Consider the following 20,475-nt stretch of genomic DNA (forward strand, 5'->3'; position numbering starts at 1 on the left):
TCAAGTGAAGCAATGGGAATGGAGAAGGAACAAAGAAATCTGTAACTGGCTGTGATCAATTAGCTGTAAACACCACTGCACCTGGACCAGCCATACACCCTGTTTTGCCAGGATATTACATATGCTTCCGAACCCCACTAGGGGGTGAATAATCTCTGTGGTTCCCTCGTGTAATAAAATCTGTAATCTGTATGACTTTTCTCCAATTAATCTGCCTCTTGTGAGTTGATTTTTTTCTTTTTTCTTTTTTTTTTTGAGACAGAGTCTCGCTCTGTCGCCCAGGCTGGAGTGCAGTAGTGCGATCTCGGCTCACTGCAAGCTCTGCCTCACATGCCATTCTCCTGCCTCAGCCTCCCCAGCAGCTGGGACTACAGGTGCCCGCCACCACGCCCAGCTAATGTTTTTGTATTTTTAGTAGAGACAGGGTTTCACCGTGTTAGCCAGGACGGTCTAGAGCTCCTGACCTTGTGATCCACCCGCCTCGGCCTCCCAAAGTGCTGGGATTACAGGCGTGAGACACCACACCCTGCCAGCAAGTTGATTTTTCAGCAAATCTTTGGAGAGCAATGGGGAAGCTTTTCCCTGGCCCCTACACCCACAACCCCCTCCTCATGTTAAACAATTTACTCCAAAAACACTTTATTATAAAGGATATTATAAAGGATACAAATGAAGAACCAGATGAAGAGGTACATGGGGCAAGGTACGGGGGGACGCAGAGCTTCCAAGTTGGTCTGGAGGTACCACCCTCCCAGGACCTTGATTTGTTCACCGAGCAGGAAGCTCTCTGAACCCCTACATTTTGGGTTCTTAAGGGGGTCCCATTACCTAAGCAAGACTGATTAAACCATTGGCCGCTGGTGATTAACTCCATCTCCAGGCCCCTCTGCCTTCCCCAGAAATAAGGGGGAGGTAGGCTGAAGGTCCCAACTCTCTAATCACATGGTTGATTCCTCTGGCAACCAGAAGCCATCCTCCAAGAGCCACCTCATTAGCATAAAATAAGGTTTGGTTGGCAGGGGCTTATCATAAATAACAAAAGATGCTCTTCTCACTTCTGTTACTCAGGATCTCATGGGAATCAACAGACCTTAATGAAAAATCTAACCTTTTACTTGAACAAGGGTTTTAGGCACTGTCAGGAACCAGTGATGAATAGCAGATATATTTTTTCATTACATTATAGTATCACACCTCACCTCTGAATCCATCCCCACTCCACCACTGCCAAGGGTTTCTCCCAGGTGAACCCCAGTCTAATTCCTTTTCCTCCCAGGCCTCCAAACAGCCTGGTGTATAAAAGATGGCAGCCAGAATTTCCTGGGCATAAGGTCTGTCTGAAGAACAGAGCAGGGGCAGAGGGCAGAAATAAGAGAAGTAGTTGGGGACATCTCTAGTCAGCTATCTTCTAATTGGAAAACGGTACCCCTGGAGTGCAGGCAAACTTTTCAGGGACGAACAGGCATAGACAATTTTTAAAAGGAATCAATTTCCTGATCCTCAACTTCCATGTGAATTCCCTACTAAAAACCATCTGCCCAAGGATGTGCCTGGGATGAACTGCCCCATCTCATCTCCTTTTCCAAATCTTCTTTTCCCATTTTATAAAAGCAGCATATATACCTACCACATGATCCAGCTATTCTACTTCTGGGTATTGACTCAAGAAAAATGGAAATATATTTCCATACAAGGGCTTATACATGACTGTTCACAGCACCTTTTTTAAAACAGCCAAAACCAGAAACAATCCCAATGATCTTCAACAGATTAATGAATTGTAGTACATCCACAGGACAGAATACTACTCAGCAATAAGAAGGAATGAACTACCAATACACACATCTAATACAAGTATCAACAATTACGCTAAGTAAAGAAGTCACACATCCCACCAAAAAGTACATGCTGTATAATTCTACCCATATAAAACTCTAAAAAATGCAAACTAATCTGTAGTAACAGAAAGCAGATTAGTAGTAGCCTGAGGACAAAAGAGCAGGAGTGAGGTGCTGCTAAGCACAAGGAAATATTTAGGGATAACAGATACATTCTCTATCTTGCCTGTGCTGATGGGTTCCTAGGTATCAAAACCCATCCAACTGTAAAGTTTTAATATGTATAACTTATTATATGTCAATTATACCTCAATAAATTTATTTTTAAGTGAAATTAAAAACATGAATAATTTATAGCCAGTAGAACTTCTCTATAAGAAATGTTAAAGAGGCCAGGCGCTCACTCCTGTAATCCCAGCACTTTGGGAGGCTGAGGCAGGCAGATCACCTGAGGTCAGGAGTTCAACACCAGCCTGCCCAACGTGGCAAAACCCCATCTCTACTGAAAATACAAAAATTAGCCGGGCATGGTGGCAGGTGTCTGTAATCCCAGCTACTCAGGATGTTGAGGCAGGAGAATTGCTTGAACCCCGGAGGTCGAGGATGCAGTGAGCCGAGATCACACCACTGCACCCCAGCCTGGGCGACAGAGCAAGGATCCATCTCAAAACAAAACAAAACAAAAACAAAAGAAATGTTAAAGGAAGTTCTTCAAACAAAAGTTACAAAACTAGATATGCTTGGAGGTACTTAGCTTTCCTTTTCTAATTGCTGTTAATTTTTTCTTGTCTTTTCTTTTTCTTTTGAGATGGGGTCTCACTCTGTGGCCCAGGCTAGAGTTCAGTGGTGCACTCTTGGCTCACTGCAGCCTCAACCTCCTGGGCTAAGCCACCCAAAGTAGCTGGGATTAAAGGCTCATGCCACCACACTTAGCTAATCATCTTTACTATTTTTTGTAGACAGGTCTCGCGGTTGCCCAGGCTGGTCTGAACTCCTGGCTTCATGTGATCCTTCAGCCTCGGCCTCCCAAAGTGCTGGAATTACAGGCATGAACCCTATGCCTGGCTGTTAAAATTAATTTTTCAGTTTTCAGGTTTGGAGTCATAATACTGCTATCTAAATAGGTGAAGTAGCATTGGCTATACATTCAGCCAAAGAGTTGGCTGAATTCAACTCCTGGCTAAGACTAGCCTGGGCAACAATGTAACAAGACCCTGTTTCTACAAAAAAAAAATTTTTTTGAGATGGAGTTTTGTTCTTGTTGCCCAGGCTAGGTACAATGGCGTGATCTCAGCTTACTGCAACCTCCACCTCCCGGGTTCAGGCAATTCTCCTACCTTAGCCTCCCAAGTAGCTGGGATTACAGGCATGCACCACCACGCCCGGCTAATTTTGTACTTTTAGTAGAGATGGGGTTTCTCCATGTTGGCCCGACCTCAGGTGATCCTCCTGCCTCGGCCTCCCAAAGTGCTGGGATTACAGGTGTGAGCCACTGCACCCAGCCAAAATAATTTTTTAAAAGTAGCTAGGTGTGGTGGTACACACCTGTAGCTAAGAGGCTGAGATGGGAGGATCCCATAAGCCCATAGGTTTGAGGCTGCAGTGAGCTATAATCACGTCAGTACACTCCAGCCTGGGCAACAGAGTGAGACTTTCTCTTTCTTTCTCTCTCTCTCTTTCTCTCTCTCTCTCTCTCTCAAAACAAAGGTGAACTACACTATAGCATCTGCATCATTCACAATAGCTAAGATATGCCCATCAATGGATAAACAGATACAATACATATGGCATATATACACAATGGAATACTACTCAGCCTCAAGCAGAAAATTCTGTCATATTCAACAACACAGATGAACCTAGAGGACATTATGCTAAGTGAAATAAGCATAAGCCAGGCATACAAAGGCAAATACCACATGATATGTGGAATCTAAAAAAGTTGAACTCATACACGTATAGAGTACTAGAGGCTGGAGGGAGTGGGTTAGATAGAGAAAGGAGAGGTGCCAGTTAAAGGGTACAAGGTTGTGGTTAGACAGGAGTAGTAAGTTCTGGTGATCTATTGCACAGTATGGTGACTACAATTCATAATAATGTATTGCGTATTTCAAAATAACAAAAAGAATGGATTTTAAACGTCCTCACCACAAAGAAATAAGCATTTGAGGTAACAGATGTGTTAATTACCCTGATTTTTTCATTCCACAACATATACATATATTGAAACATCACACTGTATCCCATGAACATATATGATTATTATCTGTCAATTAAAAATTTTTTTAAAAACTGAAAACTCACCTTTGTTAAAAAAATAAAGTCACATTTGTCATTCCCTGTCCCACACTTTTGTTACACAAGAATTTATGAGCAAGAAGAGAGTGGCATGATGGTTACAAAATAACTACTCATTCTAAAATGTTTAGCTAGATTAAGCAAACCAGTTTTTCCACAGTAAAACAAATCACTAAGACTGGTTTTGAGTGTAAGGGAAAAAGGCAGTTGTCTTAAATCTCTTTAAACAGATGAAGAAAGCTTAAGATCTTTACTTGCTCCAACATAAAATCCCAACAATTAAACGTTTGGCTTGAGGAACAGCACTTCTCATATGCCAAAGAAATCAAATGATTGGCCTGTCTTTGATCCTAGAGAATTTTTTTTCTCCAGATCAGACCGACATGCCCCAATGCCTACATGATTAAAACCAAAGGTGACAAAATTACAACTGAAAAATAATTGAAAGTAACTTAAAAATAATTACTGTTGGCTCTGTATGTCTAAAATTAAGAAAAGATTGGTATCAGAATTAAGCAAGGTAAGAAGGATCGCATGGGAATCAACAGACCTTAATGAAAAATTTAACCTTTTACTGGAACAAGACAAAGCCTACAGCTTCACAGCTTTCTCCAGAAAATTAGGAAACTTAATAGCTACTCAGGGAGAAAGAAGTATGAAATGCATTATAACAGGACTGTTTCATCAGAAAGTGAATTTACTATGTACATCTGTTAATTAAAATATGCTACTTTAAGAAAAAAAAACAGAACAAACAGTAACTGCCAATGCTTAAGTCTCCAATAACTGAAGTAAAATTAAACCAGGAAAGGCCTGCTCCTAGACTTTTGTACAACTCACAAATACACACACACACACACACACACACACACACACACAAATATATCTTTTTTTTGGAGACAGGGTCTTGCTTTGTTGCCTAGGATGGAGTGCAGTGGCACAACAATGGCTCACTGCAGCCTCGATCTCCCACACTCAAGCGATCCTTCCACCTTAGCTTTTTGAGTAGCCGAGACTATACATGCGCACCATCATGCCCAGCTAATTAAAAAAAAATTTTTTTTGTAGGGACAGGGTCTCACTATCTCACTATGTTGCTCAGACTGGTCTCAAACTTCTGGGCTCACGGGATCCTTCTGCCTTGGCCTGCCAAAATGTTGGGATTATAAGCGTGAGCCACCGCACCCAGTCACAAATATTTTTTGAGCATAATATTATTTAGTACTGCTCTAGGCACGCAGCTCCAACGTGAACGAAACAGACAAGACCTCTTCTCTCATGGAGTTTACATTCTACCATACCAAAAACAAAACACAAAAAACAAAAAAACCCACCAAAAACAGAAAAACAAGAGAAAAAAACACGGTAAGAAGATACAAAGTGAATGGAGGTAGGAAGGCTTCTTGGAGGACATGACAAGAAGTTAAAACCTGAATGATGAGAGACAGCGAGGTGACAATCTGGGAACAGGATAATACAAAGGATAATACAAAGGTATTATTAAAATGTTTAATGGACTATCGCTAAACTAAGTACTTCTAATAAAAAGCACTGTCCAGTGATTCCTACATGCGCTGCAGTTTGAAAATCAGTGACTGAAAACCAACTCTAATCAGCAAATAAATGGTATGAAATGATCAGGACAGGATTAAAATGAGAATAATATTCATTTATAAGAAGCATTTTATCGAATGCTAAGCATAAGTTGCACACTGTGCTAAATTATATATAGTCTCATTTTCTGGCTGAAGACATACTGTGAGACAGTCATGAAATTTATAAGTAACCATATTTAAACTATCTTTGTGATAGAGTAGGTCAAAAAGATAAAGATACTCAACCTTCCTCTTAATGCAAAATTTAAAATACCAGGTTAGCATTTCACTTACTGATTTTTAAAAATGTTAATGATTCATAATATCTAAGGTTGGTAAGGGCAAGAATGAAAAAATCCTCTCATTTCATGTAGTTGTGTGAAAAACTAGTTGAATTTTTTAATTGACAAAAATTATATTTGTGGTTTATAACATGATGTTTTGATATACATATGTTTTGACATAGTGGTTCACACCTGCAATCCCAGCACTTTGGAAGGCTGGGTCAGGAGGCTCACTTAAGGCCAGAGTTCAAGACTAGACTGGGCAACATAGTGAGAACCCAGCCTCTATATTAAAAAATCAATAAATAAGGCTGGGAGTGGTGGCTCATGCCTGTAATCCCAGCACTTTGGGAGGCCAAGGCAAGTGGATCACTTGAGCCCAGAAGTTCAAGACCAGCCTGGCCAACATGGTGAAACCTCATCTCTATTAAAAATACAAAAAGTAGGCAGGCATGGTGCCACATGCTTGTAATCCTGGCTACTCAGGAGGCTGAGGCACAAGAATTGCTTGAATCCAGGAGGAGGGGGTTGCAGTGAGAGGAGATCGAGCCACTGCACTCCAGCCTGGGCGACAGAGTGAGACTGTCACACAAAAAAAATCATTATATACTGTTTATGGTAGTGAAAAACTAGAAATAGTCCAAATGTCCATCAATAAGGGATTAATCAAGAAACATCTATAATATGTAATACTATGCAGTACTAAAAAAAAAAAAAGAGTAATGATGCAAATTGAAATACACTGAAATGAAAAAATGTCCAGTGCACACTATAAAGGAAAACACTGAATAACAATTTGTGTGTGTATGTACATATATATACACACATATACATACACACACATATACACACACATATACACACATATATACACACATATATATATACCCATATATATACACACACACATATATATACATATATATACACACACATATATATATTTTTAAATGGAGTCTCGCTCTGTCACCCAGGCAGGAGTACAATGGCGCAGTCTCAGGTCACTGTAACCGCCATCTCCTAGGTTGAAGCGGTTCTCCTGCCTCACCCTCCCTAGTAGCTGGGATTACAGGCACCCGCCACGCTCAGCTAATTTTTGTATTTTCAGTACAGATGGGGTTTCACTATGTTGGTCAGGCTGGCCTCGAACTCCTGACCTCAGGTGATCCACTCACCTCGGGCTCCCAAAACGCTGGAACTATAGGCATGAGCCACTATGCCCGGCCCCATATAATTTTTTTTAAAGGCCATGGAGGGCCAAGGTGGGTGGCACTGAGCCCCAAGCTCCCCATGTCCACCAAGACTGCAAAATATCAGCTGTATATCATTTGTCATGTTAATAAAACTGTTAATAAAGAATCTATAGAAACATACATGTTTGCAAATGCATAGAAAATATATAGAAGGGGCCGGGCGCGGTGGCTCAAGCCTGTAATCCCAGCACTTTGGGAGGCTGAGGCGGGTGGATCACGAGGTCAGGAGATCGAGACCATCCTGGCTAACATGGTGAAACCCCGTCTCTACTAAAAATACAAAAAACTAGCCGGGCGAGGTGGCGGGCGCCTGTAGTCCCAGCTACTCGGAGGCTGAGGCGGGAGAATGGCGTGAACCCAGGAGGCGGAGCTTGCAGTGAGCCGAGATCGCGCCACTGCACTCCAGCCTGGGCGACACAGCGAGACTCCGTCTCAAAAAAAAAAAAAAAAAAAAAAGAAAATATATAGAAGGATATATACTAAGCTATTCTTCTCTTACAATTGGAATTGGTGAGGGAGGAGAGAGAAAAAAGGAAAAACAGGGGGCTTCTTTTTACATTTCATAATTTTTTGCACTACTTTTTTTCCCGAACAGTGAACATGAATTACTTCAGGAACACTGTTTTAAAAAATGAGAATGTGTTTGCACTTACCTATAGCTTGGAGCCTCAATAATGACTTTCCAGAGCTCTTTATATCAGGGAAGATAGAAATTATCCCAAATATTGAGCTAAATATTATAATGACATTCCTTAAAATGAAATTATATTTGTATAACAATTAACAGAAAACTATTGTACAAAAGTAGTCTATTTAGGGTATCTTCTCTTTTTTTTATATTTCCATAGGTTTTCAAGGAGCAGGTGGTGTTTGGTTACATGAGCAAGTTCTTTTAGTGGTGACTTCTGAGATTTTGGGGCACCTATCACCTGAGCAGTGTACACTGTACCCAATATGTAGGCCTTTATCCCTCACCCCCAACCCACCCTTCCTTTAGGGTACCTTTTAACTAGACTTCAACAACAGTCATGTAAAATAAAATTTAATGTGATCTGCAAAGCTTTTGGGGATCTAGTCTCACGCTTCTGAAACAAATTTCTGTATTCATACAGCTCACCCGTGGATCTTGTTAAACTGTAGGCCAATTCAGTAGTCTGCAGCGGGACCTAAGAGTCCCCATTTCTAACAAGTCCAGTAGATCACACTTTGAGTAGCGAGGGTCTAGCCCAAACTCATACCTCATCACTTCGTACTTCAGATACAGTGAATGACAGATTTTCACTCATCATGTTCTTCACATTCCTATGCCTTTCTATGTATTCTTCCTCAGCCTATATGGTTTTCTCCTCACCTCCTCTACCTCAAAAACTTTTACTCTGTTACAGGTTTAGGTCAAATACTGCAGATGTATTACAGATGTGTCTTCTTTTGTATTCCTCAAGGCCCCGATGCGTTTATGTTCCAGAATTTATCACATTTGTTACACATGTGTCCATCTCCCAATCAGACTACGGGTTTGAAGATAGGAAATGTCTGTCCTCAGCACACAGATATTTGCTTCTTTTTTGCTTTTCCTTTTTTTTTTTTTTTTGAGGCAGGGTCTTGAGTTGCTTGCTTTGTTGCTGGAGTGCAGTGGCACAATCAGGGCCCATCTTCAGCCCTGACCTTCTAGGCTTGAGCAATCTTACTACCTCAGCCTCCCACGTAGCTGGGACCACAGGTGCCCGCTACCGTACCCAGCTAAGTTTTAAAAACATTTTGTAGAGACAGGGTCTCACAATGTTGCCCAGGCTCTTCTCGAACTCCTGGCCTCAAGCAATCTTCCCACCTCAGCCTCTAAAATGCTGGGATTACAGGCGTAAGCCTACATATATGATAAATGTTTTCTGAGTACAAGTCACTGAGGTATCAGGTTTCTGCCGCTACTTTGAAATAATGATTGTCAAAATCACTTTCATTCCATAAATTTTCTTTAAGGTAATATTCAGCTTAAAAACACGTAATCTCTTAAAATGTAAGACAACACATATTCAAAATTAAAGTGAAGCTGGGGGGCGGGTGTGGTGGCCCAGACCTGTAATCCCAGCACTTTGGGAGGCCTAGGTGGGCAGATCACTTGAGGCCAGGAGTTCAAGACCAGCCTGGGCAACACTGCAAAACCCCATCTCTACTACATATACGAAAATTATCTGGGTGTGGTAGTATACCCCTGTATCCCAGCTACTAGGGAAGCTGAGGCACAAGAATTGCTTGAAGTTGGGAGTCGGAGGTTGCAGTGAGCTGATATTCTGCCACTACACTCTAGCCTGGGTGACAGAGCCAGACTCTGTCTCAAAAAAAAAAAAAAAAAATTAAATTAAAAAAATAAAGTGAAGCTGAATGCAGTGGCTCATGCTTGTAATCCCAGTACTTTGGGAGGTCACGGTGGGAAGATCACTTGAGGCCAGGAGCTGGAGACCAGCCTGGACAACTTAGCAAGACCCTGCCTTTAAAAATTAAAAAAAAAGGTTGGGCACAGTGGCTCACACCTGTAATCCCAGGACTTTGGGAGGCTGAGGTGGGCGGATCATGAGGTCAGGAGATCGAGACCATCCTGGCTAACACGGTGAAACCCCGTCTCTACTAAAAATACAAAAAATTAGCAGGGCATGGTGGCGGGCACCTGTAGTCCCAGCTACTTTGGAGGCTGAGGCAGGAGAATGGCGTGAATCCGGGAGGCGGAGTTGGCAGTAAGCCGAGATCGCGCCACTGCACTCCAGCCTGCGTGACAGAGCGAGACTTCGTCTCTAAATAAATAAATAAATAAATAAACAAAAATTTAATTCAAATGAAAAACAAAATTAAAGTAAAATATCACACTATTTGATGAGATGTTTACCTCATGCTTAAAAAAGTCAAGTTAGGCTGGGCAAGGTGGCTCATGCCTGTAATCCTAGCACTTTGGGAGGCCGAGGTGGGCAGATCATGAGGTCAGGAGTTTGAGACCAGCCCGGCCAACATAGTGAAACGCCCGTCTCTACTAAAAATACAAAAATTAGCCAGGCATGGTGGCGCACGCTTGTAGTCCCAGCTACTCGGAGGGCTGAGGCAGGAGAATTGTTTGAACCTGGGAGGCAGAGGTTGCAGTGAGCTGAGATCAGGCCACTGCACTCCAGCCTGGGCAACAGAGAGAGACTCTGTCTCAAAAAAAAAAAAAAAAAGTCAAGTTAATTTCACATCATTTTGGTATAAAAGGGGCAAAACAAAGATTGTACTCTTCAGTATTCTTTTAAATACTTTAAGAAAAAATAAGAATGACATCAAATTTCTAATAGTCTTTCCTCTTAAACTTTTTAGGACTCTTATTATATTTTTAGAACAAATGATAGAATAAGATCTTAAATAAAATGCTTACACAGGCAGCCCTGCCTTTACCACTCACCTTCTTCATCTATCCATTTCATGGTGAAGAGCTGTTCGTTGTCAAAAGAACACATGTCTCGAACCTCACTGCAAAGGCCCTCAAAGGAGATGGAAGGTTCAAAATGTGTTATCATGATATCCCTGAAAAAGAAAAGGAGTTTTAAGTTTGAAAATGATTAAAAATAATGATGTTCTACATATTATTGAATGCTTGACACTTTGATGAACTTCAGTCATTTTGTGTGTGCATCAACATGCACTGCTTCCAGTAAATGATTTCATTAAAGTAAAAATTAAAATATCAAGCTGGGCATGGTGGCTCATGCACTTTGGGAGGCTGAGCTGGGCAGATCACTTTAGCCCAGGAGCTCAAGACCAGCCTGGGCAACATGGTGAAACCCTGTCTCTACTAAAAATACAAAAAAAAATTAGCAAGAGGCTGAGGTGGAAGGATCCTTTCTCAGGCTGGGACCATGGGAGGCAGAGGTTACAGTGAGCCGAGATCACACCACTGCACTCCAGCCTGGGCAACAGAGGAGACTGTCTCAAAAAATAAAAATAAAAACAAAAAAATCAAATACATATATATACACTTGAATAATTAAACTGTTTTAAATAGTTTTTAAAAATAAAAATAGAAAATAGTTTATTTTAATGACAAAAGAGAATTGCTTGCTTTAAAGCAATCTTTCTTTCAAAGAACCCTCAAGGTTACTAGTGTGAGGGCATAGGGTTGAAAGAATGTATTCTGGAATTAAATTAGAAGAAGAAAATTTCTATAGAATTTCTCTGTCAAAGAATAAGTGTAAAATTATCTTTCTTGAATAAGTGGGAAAAAAATTAGTTACACTGGATATCATGAAAATATAACTTCCTTATCAAAGTCCACATTTAAAATTAACACATAGGTAAACATTTGTAAACAGCAAGGCTTTTACATAAATTTTACTTTTCAAAAGCTAAAAAACACTTATCAGAACATACAAATACTTTTAAAACATCTGTGTAATACTTGAAAGTGTAAAAGTATAAGGCCGGGCGCAGTGGCTCATGCTTGTAACCCCAACATTTTGGGAGGCCAAGACGGGTAGATCACCTGAGGTTGGGAGTTCGAGACCAGTCTGACTAACGTGGAGAAACCCCGTCTCTACTAAAAATACAAAATTAGCCAGGTGTAGTGGTGCATGCCCGTAATCCCAGCTACTCAGAAGGCTGAGGCAGGAGAATCGCTTGAACCCGGGAGGCGGAGATTGCAGTGAACCAATTGAGCCATTGCACTCCAGCCTGGGCAAAAAGAGCGAAATTCCATCTCACAAAAAAAAAAAAAAAAAAATGTGTAAGTATAGGCCAGGTGCTATACTTTGTACTTTGGGAGGCTGAGGCGGGCGGATCACTCGAGGTCAGGAGTTCAAGACCAGCCTGGCAAACATGGTGAAACACCATCTCTACTAAAAATACAAAAATTAGCCAGGCTTGGTGGTGGGTGCCTATAATCCCAGCTACCTGGGAGCCTGAGGCAGGATAATCTCTTGAACCCAGGAGGCAGAGGTTGCAGTGAGCCGTGATCACGTCACTGCACTCCAGCCTGGGTGAGAAAGTGAGACTCTGTTTCAAAAAAAAAAAAGTTCAAGTATAGACACCCATCAGAGACTCAATGAAGGAGTTATGCTTTATCAACTACCACTCCTTAAGTTCCAGGAACTAAAACATTCAAGGGAGTTTTATATAAACACTTCTCTCAGTAATTGCGAAACCACTATGTTCATAACATTCCACAATCACCAGATCCTTGTTACAGTACCAAAGCTAAAAATGAGCTGCAAAATAAAGATATTACATTCTAAAGGTATAAAACAAATTATGCATGCATGATGTTTTTTTCTAGTTTAACTTCAGCATTAGCACAAATTATTTTACCACTGATCTTCAACAGAATATAGTCTCCTATATCACAAAGATTCCCAAAATGGTGAATTTAGATATGGTTTTAGCTGAATTTTTTTAAGCATTTTTAATTTTGCTATTGCATTTCAGAAGACAAACTGCTTTCAATGTGCCTATATTCTAAAATATAGAATCTATTATAAAGTTTGTCTTAGGACTAATTGCTTTTAAAAAATAAACCCCCAGGCCGGGCGTGGTGGCTCAAGCCTGTAATCCCAGCACTTTGGGAGGCCGAGGCGGGTGGATCACGAGGTCAGGAGATCGAGACCATCCTGGCTAACATGGTGAAACCCCGTCTCTACTAAAAATACAAAAAACTAGCCGGGCGTGGTGGCGGGCGCCTGTAGTCCCAGCTACTCGGAGGCTGAGGCGGGAGAATGGCGTGAACCCGGGAGGCGGAGCTTGCAGTGAGCCGAGATCGCGCCACTGCACTCCAGCCTGGGCGACACAGCGAGACTCCGTCTCAAAAAAAAAAAAAAAAAAAAAAAACCCCAAAAGAATCAAATTCAGTCCTTCTGCTACCTCACTGTAAGTTTTTCTCCTAAATTAGACTATTCAGAAAAAATACTTTTATTTGCAATAACCATTATAATAATTGGTTTAGGCAAGATTATCCATGAATGGTAAGACCATTGGGCAAAATGTTTTGGGGGAGTAGAGTATTCATATAATCTCAAAGAATCACCTCCTAAATTATTAACTACAAAAAAGTCATAAAGCAATTTCCACCTTTTAATAATCAAAAAGATAGTGAACTCAAAAATAACAATTATGAAATATGAATTTGACAATAAAGTAAAAAAGCAATGTTATAAAGCTTTGTCAATGTAATAAGGGGAAAAGAGAAATCTCTTTGAAGTTCAAGGTCCAGTTTTGGCTCAGCAAGGTGGCTTGCGCCTATAATCCCACCTACTCAGGATGCCGAGGTGGGAGGATCGCCTTAGGAGTTCAAGGCCAGCCTGAGTGACAGAACAAGACCCTGTCTCTAAAAAAAATTTTTTTTAATTAGCCAGGCATAGTGTATTCCCAGCTACTCACAAAGATCATTTGAGCCCAGGAGTTCAAGGCTGCAGTGAGCCACTGGATTGAGTTTGGATGATTGAGCCACTGGACTTCAGTTTGGGCGACAGAGTAAGACTCTGTCTCTTAAAAAAAAACACACTCAGCTTTGTATTGTGGGTTACTAAGTCTCAATGTTATCATCTGAAAAATGGAGATAATCACATCTGCCTCTGAGTATTATCATGAAGACTAAATAAAAATAAGTGCAGCTTGAGTCTGGGAGGTTGAGGCTGCGGTGAACTGTGACTACGTCACTGCACTCTAGCCTGGGTGATGGAGGAAGACACTGACTCAAAAAATGAAAGTAAATGAGTGCAGCCAGGCAAAGTGGCTCATGCCATAATCCCAGCACTTTGAAAGGTCAGTGTGGGAGGATTGCTTGGGTACAGGAGTTCAAGACCTGCCTGGGCAACATAGGCAGACCTTGTCTCTACAAAAAAATTAAAAATGAGCCAGACATAGTGGTGCGTGCCTACATGTTAATAAAACTGTTAATAAAGAATCTATAGAAACATACATGTTTGCAAATGCATAGAAAATATATAGAAGGGGCCAGGCGCGGTGGCTCAAGCCTGTAATCCCAGCACTTTGGGAGGCCGAGACGGACGGATCACGAGGTCAGGAGATGGAGACCATCCTGGCTAACACGGTGAAACCCCGTCTCTACTAAAAAATCAAAAAAAACAAGCTGGGCGAGGTGGTGGTCCCAGCTACACGGGAGGCTGAGGCAGGAGAATGGCGTGAACCTGGGAGACGGAGCTTGCAGTGAGCTGAGATCCGGCCACTGCACTCCAGCCTGGGCAACAGAGCGAGACTCCGTCTCAAAAAAAAAAGAAAAAAAAAAAATCTCTCACCTGGACTACTTCAAAAGCCTCCAAATCAGTTTCACCCATCACCAATCCATCTCCCATACTGATTTCAAGTGTTATCTTTCTAAAATGGAAATCTGATTATGTATTTCTCTTACTTAAAATTTTCATCAATGAGAAAAAGTCTGAACTCTGCAGTATGACATTGAAGGGTCTTCACAATCTAGCCCCTATGAACTTTCTTGGCCTCATCTCTCACCAGTGCCTACTTCATACTTTATATCCTAATAAGGAATGAATATGAGACTAACAACCAAACTGATCTTAATTCTCCAAACTTAGTGGTTGTTTAATGCCTATAACACCCATCTAACATCATTATTCACCAGGCAAACTCCAAGTTATCCTTTAAAAGCCTCAGACATTTCCTCCAGGAAGGTTTCCATCATCCCAAACTCCTCCCCAATATCCATTCCTGCAAATACCTTACATACGTACTTCAAATTTAATTGTTTCTATTGTAACTCATGTCTTTCCCTCCGCAACTCTCTTAGTTCCTTAAAGGCAGAGCCTTACCTATCTCTGCATTCTCTGCGGTACGACAGCATCATGTGCCTGGATTACAGATGTTCAACAATATTTACGAAACTCAGTTTGAATAATCTCTGGTAATATTTGAAATCTTAAGCAAGATCAGAATTTTTAAAATTCATGTTTAAAGTAGGCACATTTCAATCATAAAAAAAAAAACAACAGACACTAAAATTGTAAAAGAGGGGTGGGAGTTGCATTCAAAAGCCATCACGAACTAAGGACCTCTGGGGAGAATTTTTCTATACAGAGTTGCTTCTTTCTCCTTTGCTTCCTCAGTTTCTGCTTCTTCACAACTTTCATTTGCACATTGTCAGTTCTGGCCTCATCAGACTCTCTCTGCAACTCCAGCTTCAGTTCCCAGTGCTGACCAATTTTATCTCCATATTATCTCATTCAAATTTCTGAGGGTTTTTTGTGTTTGGTTTTGGTTTTTTGGCACCAGGCTAGCATGCTCTATTTTTTTCTCTCTCTGGCCAAGCTATGGATAAGCTGCCCTAGGGTTAGGTGCCATGGCTGAAGCTCCAAGACCAATCAGCTAACATCCCCCAACCCTCAAGATACTACTTGTATTTCCTCAGAACCATTACTAAAGTATATTTCTAAAATAATCTTGCATTTCTTTCAAAAACAAGTCTTGCCAAGACTTGTTCACAGTAAGAAAAACTCTACATACTTCTTCACTGAAGCAGCTATTCCAAATATGCAAAGAGTTAACAATCTTTTATTTCTAGATGTGCACAGAAGGAATCCTCTGTATTGTTATTACTGCTTGGCAGCAGTGGTTTAAAAAGAACTTTTACAAGCTTTCTGCAAAAATTTCCATACACATATAATGTAAAGATACGAGCAGTCCAGATGTTGCCTTGGTAAAGTCTATCCCATAATTTCAAGTAATTTTATATAAGGATAAACACATACATTGACAGTTTATCACTAATTAGCAAAACCTGTTTCTCTTCCTCCAAACTAATAACACTAGGTAATAATTGAAGGCCCCTCACTGGAAACCTTCCTTGCTAGGAAACGACGAGTGCAGGCCAGGAGAAAGGCATCTAACTAAGATGTGGTGTCCAATAAAATTGAATTTTCAGTGCTATTAATCTCTTGCTTAAAAATTAGATATAAATTGGTTGGGCAAGATGGTTCATGCCTGTAATCCCAGCACTTTGGGAGACCGAGGTGGGCAGATCACTTGAGGTCAGGAGTTCGAGACCAACCTGGCGAACATGGTGAAAACCCGTCTCTACTAAAACACAAAAATTAGCTGGGCGTGGTGGCGCACGCCTGTAGTCCCAGCTACTCAGGAGGCAGAGGCAGGAGAATCGCTTGAACCTGGGAGATGGAGTTTGCAATGAGCTGAGATCACGCCACTGCACTCCAGCCCGGGCGACAGAGCGAGACTCCATCTCCAAAAAAATAAACAAATAAAATAAAATAAAAATAAAAACTAGAAAAAAATTAAATGTTATTTGATCTAGAGATAACACGTTTTCACTGAGATCAAGCTTAACAGAATAACAACACTATACACACCTTTGAAAAGAGAGGGCAATTTATTCACTAAAAAATGCTGGCTATTAAATAAGTCAACATTCACTGGAAGGAAATATTGTTAGAAAAGGGTAGTGGAGCCAGGTACGGTGGCTCACACCTGTAATCCCAGCACTTTGAGAGGGTGAGGCAGGAGGATCACTTGAGCCCAGGAGTTTGAGATCAGCCTGGGCAACACAGTGAGACCTTGTCTCTATTTAAAAAAGAAAGAAAGAAAGAAAAGGGTAGAGGGATAGAGGAAATGCTATGTAATAATGGCCCTTCAGAAGATTGGAGAGAAAAGAAAACTTTTTCAAATGCAGAATGTTCTTACATTTCTTGGAATAAAGGAAGCATTTTCTATTTTAAAATCAGGTAGGTGTTCTAGTTAGCCAACCTGTTTATTAACTATCCTTGTCCGTGACTCATTTTAGCTTCATCTATATTAATGAGCAGCTGACTATGTAATACCACAATCATCAGTTTAGACTATACAAACACATAATCTTAACAGATCTAATTTCAGAGGACAGAAATTTGGTACAATTTAGAGTGCTGATATTGTCTTTAAATGAGGCTTGAAATGAAGGTACCATTAGAAAGCTTTCACTGAGCAGAGACCAGTATACAATGGGCAAGAGGTTATCTGTGCCTCAGCAAAATTTCACAGATTTTAGAAGACAATGTTACCTTGAATGTCTTCGAAAATTTTTAGTCAAACACTACAGAAGCTGTATGTCCTTATTCTCTTCTTTTTAATAACTGGAGCAATAAGCCAAGATAATTTGCTATCTAAATTCATGAAGTACAGCAAGACTTTGATTTCTTCTCAAAGGAGAAGTTTACAACGATTTTCATTTACTAACTAGGCCTATTTACATGTGTCAAACTAATATAAATGGGAAAATAGAAAGAAGCACTAATTTCTTACCTTTCATAGACTCATTGGAGAAGATGATCTCAATTTAATAAGCCAAGAATTTACTGAAAGCCTTAGGGCCAGGTGCAGTGGCTCATGCCTGTAATCCCAGCACTTTGGGAGGCCGAGGTGAGCGCATCATTTGAGGCCAGGAGATCAAGACAAGCCTGGCCAACATGGTGAAACCCCGTCTCTACTAAAAATACAAAAATTAGCCAGGTGTGGTGGCGCATGCCTGTAATACCAGCTACTGGGGAGGCTAAGGCAAGCGAACTGCTTGAACCCGGGAGGCAGAGGGTGCAGTGAGCCAAGATCAAGCCACTGCACTCCAGCATGGGTAACAGGGTAAGACCCTGTCTCAAAAACCAACAAACAAAAACAAAATAAAAGAATAAAGTGAAACATCTCATTCATCAAATTACAAGTAAGGGTTTTTAAAAAAAGCAAAGGAAGCTTTTTTCTCACCTTGCAAAGTTCATGGCTGACCATCCTCAAGTCAAAACAGTTCTTGTGACAACTACAAACTTTAAAAAAATATACACAGATTTCTTGGTACTGATTTAAAATCAAAATCTCCTTATTCAATTTTACCTGTTTAAACACAAAGGTATCATACTGTCCTATATAACTCCAATAAACTACTCCTGCATACAGTCAGGCTAACAATAAACAGAGGCCAGAGGCTTCATGGCAGCAAACTAGTAAGTCCTTACATCAAATCAACACAACATTTAGGGGCTTAGATTTTCTTTGAAATCAAAACAAGAGAGGCAGTTTGAGAGTTTGCTATCTTCACTGATCCTCTCAGGAATGTAAAAGTATGCACTACAATTTCAACCTACCACTGCTTGAGTTTTTTAAAGCAATTTACTTCTACCTGGACAAGCAGTAAGGCAAGTCAAAGTAGCTGGGTTTTTTGTGACTTCTCAGTCTCAAATCTTTATGGTCACACTAACATTTCACATTTCTAATGCTCCTAAACATAATTATCTCAAAAAAAAAAAAAAATTCAAACCACAACTGAATTTAAAGGAAGGGGGCACTTTGCGTCTCTGATAGAAAATGATTTAACACAATGAACTCAGAACTGGGTTTTTTCTTGTAACCATAGTAAGAGAGTGAAGATCAGATCATTTAAAACTGCAACTAGGCTAGTCTCCTCACTTTGCAGTATCTCACCCTATCGGGTAGTCGTTGAAATAACACCGAGAAAGAAAGGCTCACAAAATTTTGATTTACACACATGCAACTTAATCTTGACGAGACATAAGTACCCACTGCACGTCCCTGAAAACGCATCGACTTGATTCTTAAATACAACCCCTATGTCTAATATACTGGCAGTGCAGATACACTACGTGAACACAACGGGGATGAAGATATATCTAAGAGAACAAGAGGCGTTAGGCCTGCTGGTAATCAAAACGGCCAGCTAACTGAAGTAGTCCCGTTTTCTATCCCCACAGCAAACAGAGTTAACTAAAGCACCGCTTGGAATCCTCAACTCGCAACCCCAAATACACCCAGACTTAAGGATGCAAGGCCACTACAAAGCTCTCAGTAGACGAGTCTCTCGTCCACACCAGGTACACCTACTCTATCCCTTAGGTTCCTCCTCGGACCCTACTCTGGCCCCTCGGGTCCCCGCACTGCCATACCTGGGTACCCCTCCAGTCCTGCGTCCCCTTGCTTCGCTCCCACCCCCATCACTTCGTCATTCGCCCTGAGTCACCGGAGCCGCCCGCCCGCCCAGCCCAACCCGCCTACAACACCTCCAGCCCCTCACCCTCCCCTCCTCCATGCCGAGTGGAGCCGGCCTGTCCCCTCCCGCCCACCGCCCTGCCCCAGGACACTCACCCGCGGTAGTAGGCTTTCACCCGGACCTGGTGGGAATGGTCCCCGCTGCCGCCTCCTGCGACCGTGTGGGACATGGTGCTGCTGTCCCTCTGAGTCGGCATCTCCTCACTCCCCCGCCTCAACACTGGAGGCCGGGGGTGCGGGGGGGCGCTCCGGACCCCGTGGGGGACTCCGCCGCCCGCGCCTGTCGGAGAGCCGCGGCCGTCAGCCCACCTACCTGCCCACCTCGCCCGCAGCGCCGACCCAAGGGTCGCCTCGCCGGAGCAGCCGGAACCGCGCGGCTCCTCCCACTCCCCGTAGGCGCCGCCGCCTCTACAGCCGCCCGGGCCCAGGACACCTCCTGCGTCGGTCCCTCCCACTTCGCTCGCTCCAAAGGCCCACATTCCGGGGTAGGGCGGGCGCAACCATCTAGCCAGCTCAAGGAGCCTCAATGCCGGGCTGAACCATCCTTACGGGGGCAGAGAAAGGAGACAGAGGGAATGGGAGACGCTGCTTATGGCATCAAACAGGCCAGGAGGGGTGCTTTCACGCGAGCTGTGAAAGAGACAATGACCAGCTCTAGATCACTAAAGTCTCTTCCCTGCAGGAACAATGGTAGGGACAAATTCTACGACACCTCACCCTAGCCTCGCAACTTGGTCACGCCTGCGGTCGGCCGACTTGGCACCCGGGATAGATTTGCGTGCAGGTTTCTGGGATTTGGAGTCCTCATGGCATTCTGGGACTTGAGGTTCCTTGAGCGTAGGGTTCCGCGCCTTCCCGTTGGTGAAGTCTCTCTCCAGCGTGCTCCCTGGAGCTGTCGGGGTGGAAAACCTGGATCCAGCTTGGGCATCTGAAGGTCCTGGAAATGACTGGGCTTTCTCACGTTCTAGACTTTATTATCTGATTAAGTCTCCCATCTTCTAATTGCATAAATCGTCTAAATTATACATGTCTTTTTGGGGAACAAGAATTTGGTTACCTGCTCAGCGTAACCTCTTTTATGGAAATAATTTAATAACATATGTAACAAATATAATAAAGGAAGAAAGTCAACCAGAAGATAGGATGAAAAACCGATTTTTCTTATTTGGGGGCCCCCATATCTAGG

The 20,475-nt window shown here is 42.0% G+C and overlaps 1 protein-coding gene across 1 annotated transcript in view; it reads right to left on the reverse strand.

Moving 5' to 3' along the window:
- Positions 1-19,785, reverse strand: part of PRKCI (protein kinase C iota) — an 82,961-nt gene extending 63,176 nt beyond the window's left edge. Inside the window, exons 1-2 of the mRNA XM_025377368.1 lie at positions 19,386-19,785; positions 10,690-10,811 (exon numbers count right to left, since the gene is read on the reverse strand). Coding sequence (XP_025233153.1) covers positions 10,690-10,811; positions 19,386-19,768 — 505 coding nt within the window. The 5' untranslated portion in view covers positions 19,769-19,785. The remainder of the gene's footprint in view (positions 1-10,689; positions 10,812-19,385) is intronic.
- Between the last annotated feature and the right edge of the window lie 690 nt (positions 19,786-20,475).

The sequence above is a fragment of the Theropithecus gelada genome, chromosome 2 (assembly GCF_003255815.1).
Source record: "Theropithecus gelada isolate Dixy chromosome 2, Tgel_1.0, whole genome shotgun sequence".
Taxonomy (NCBI): domain Eukaryota; kingdom Metazoa; phylum Chordata; class Mammalia; order Primates; family Cercopithecidae; genus Theropithecus; species Theropithecus gelada.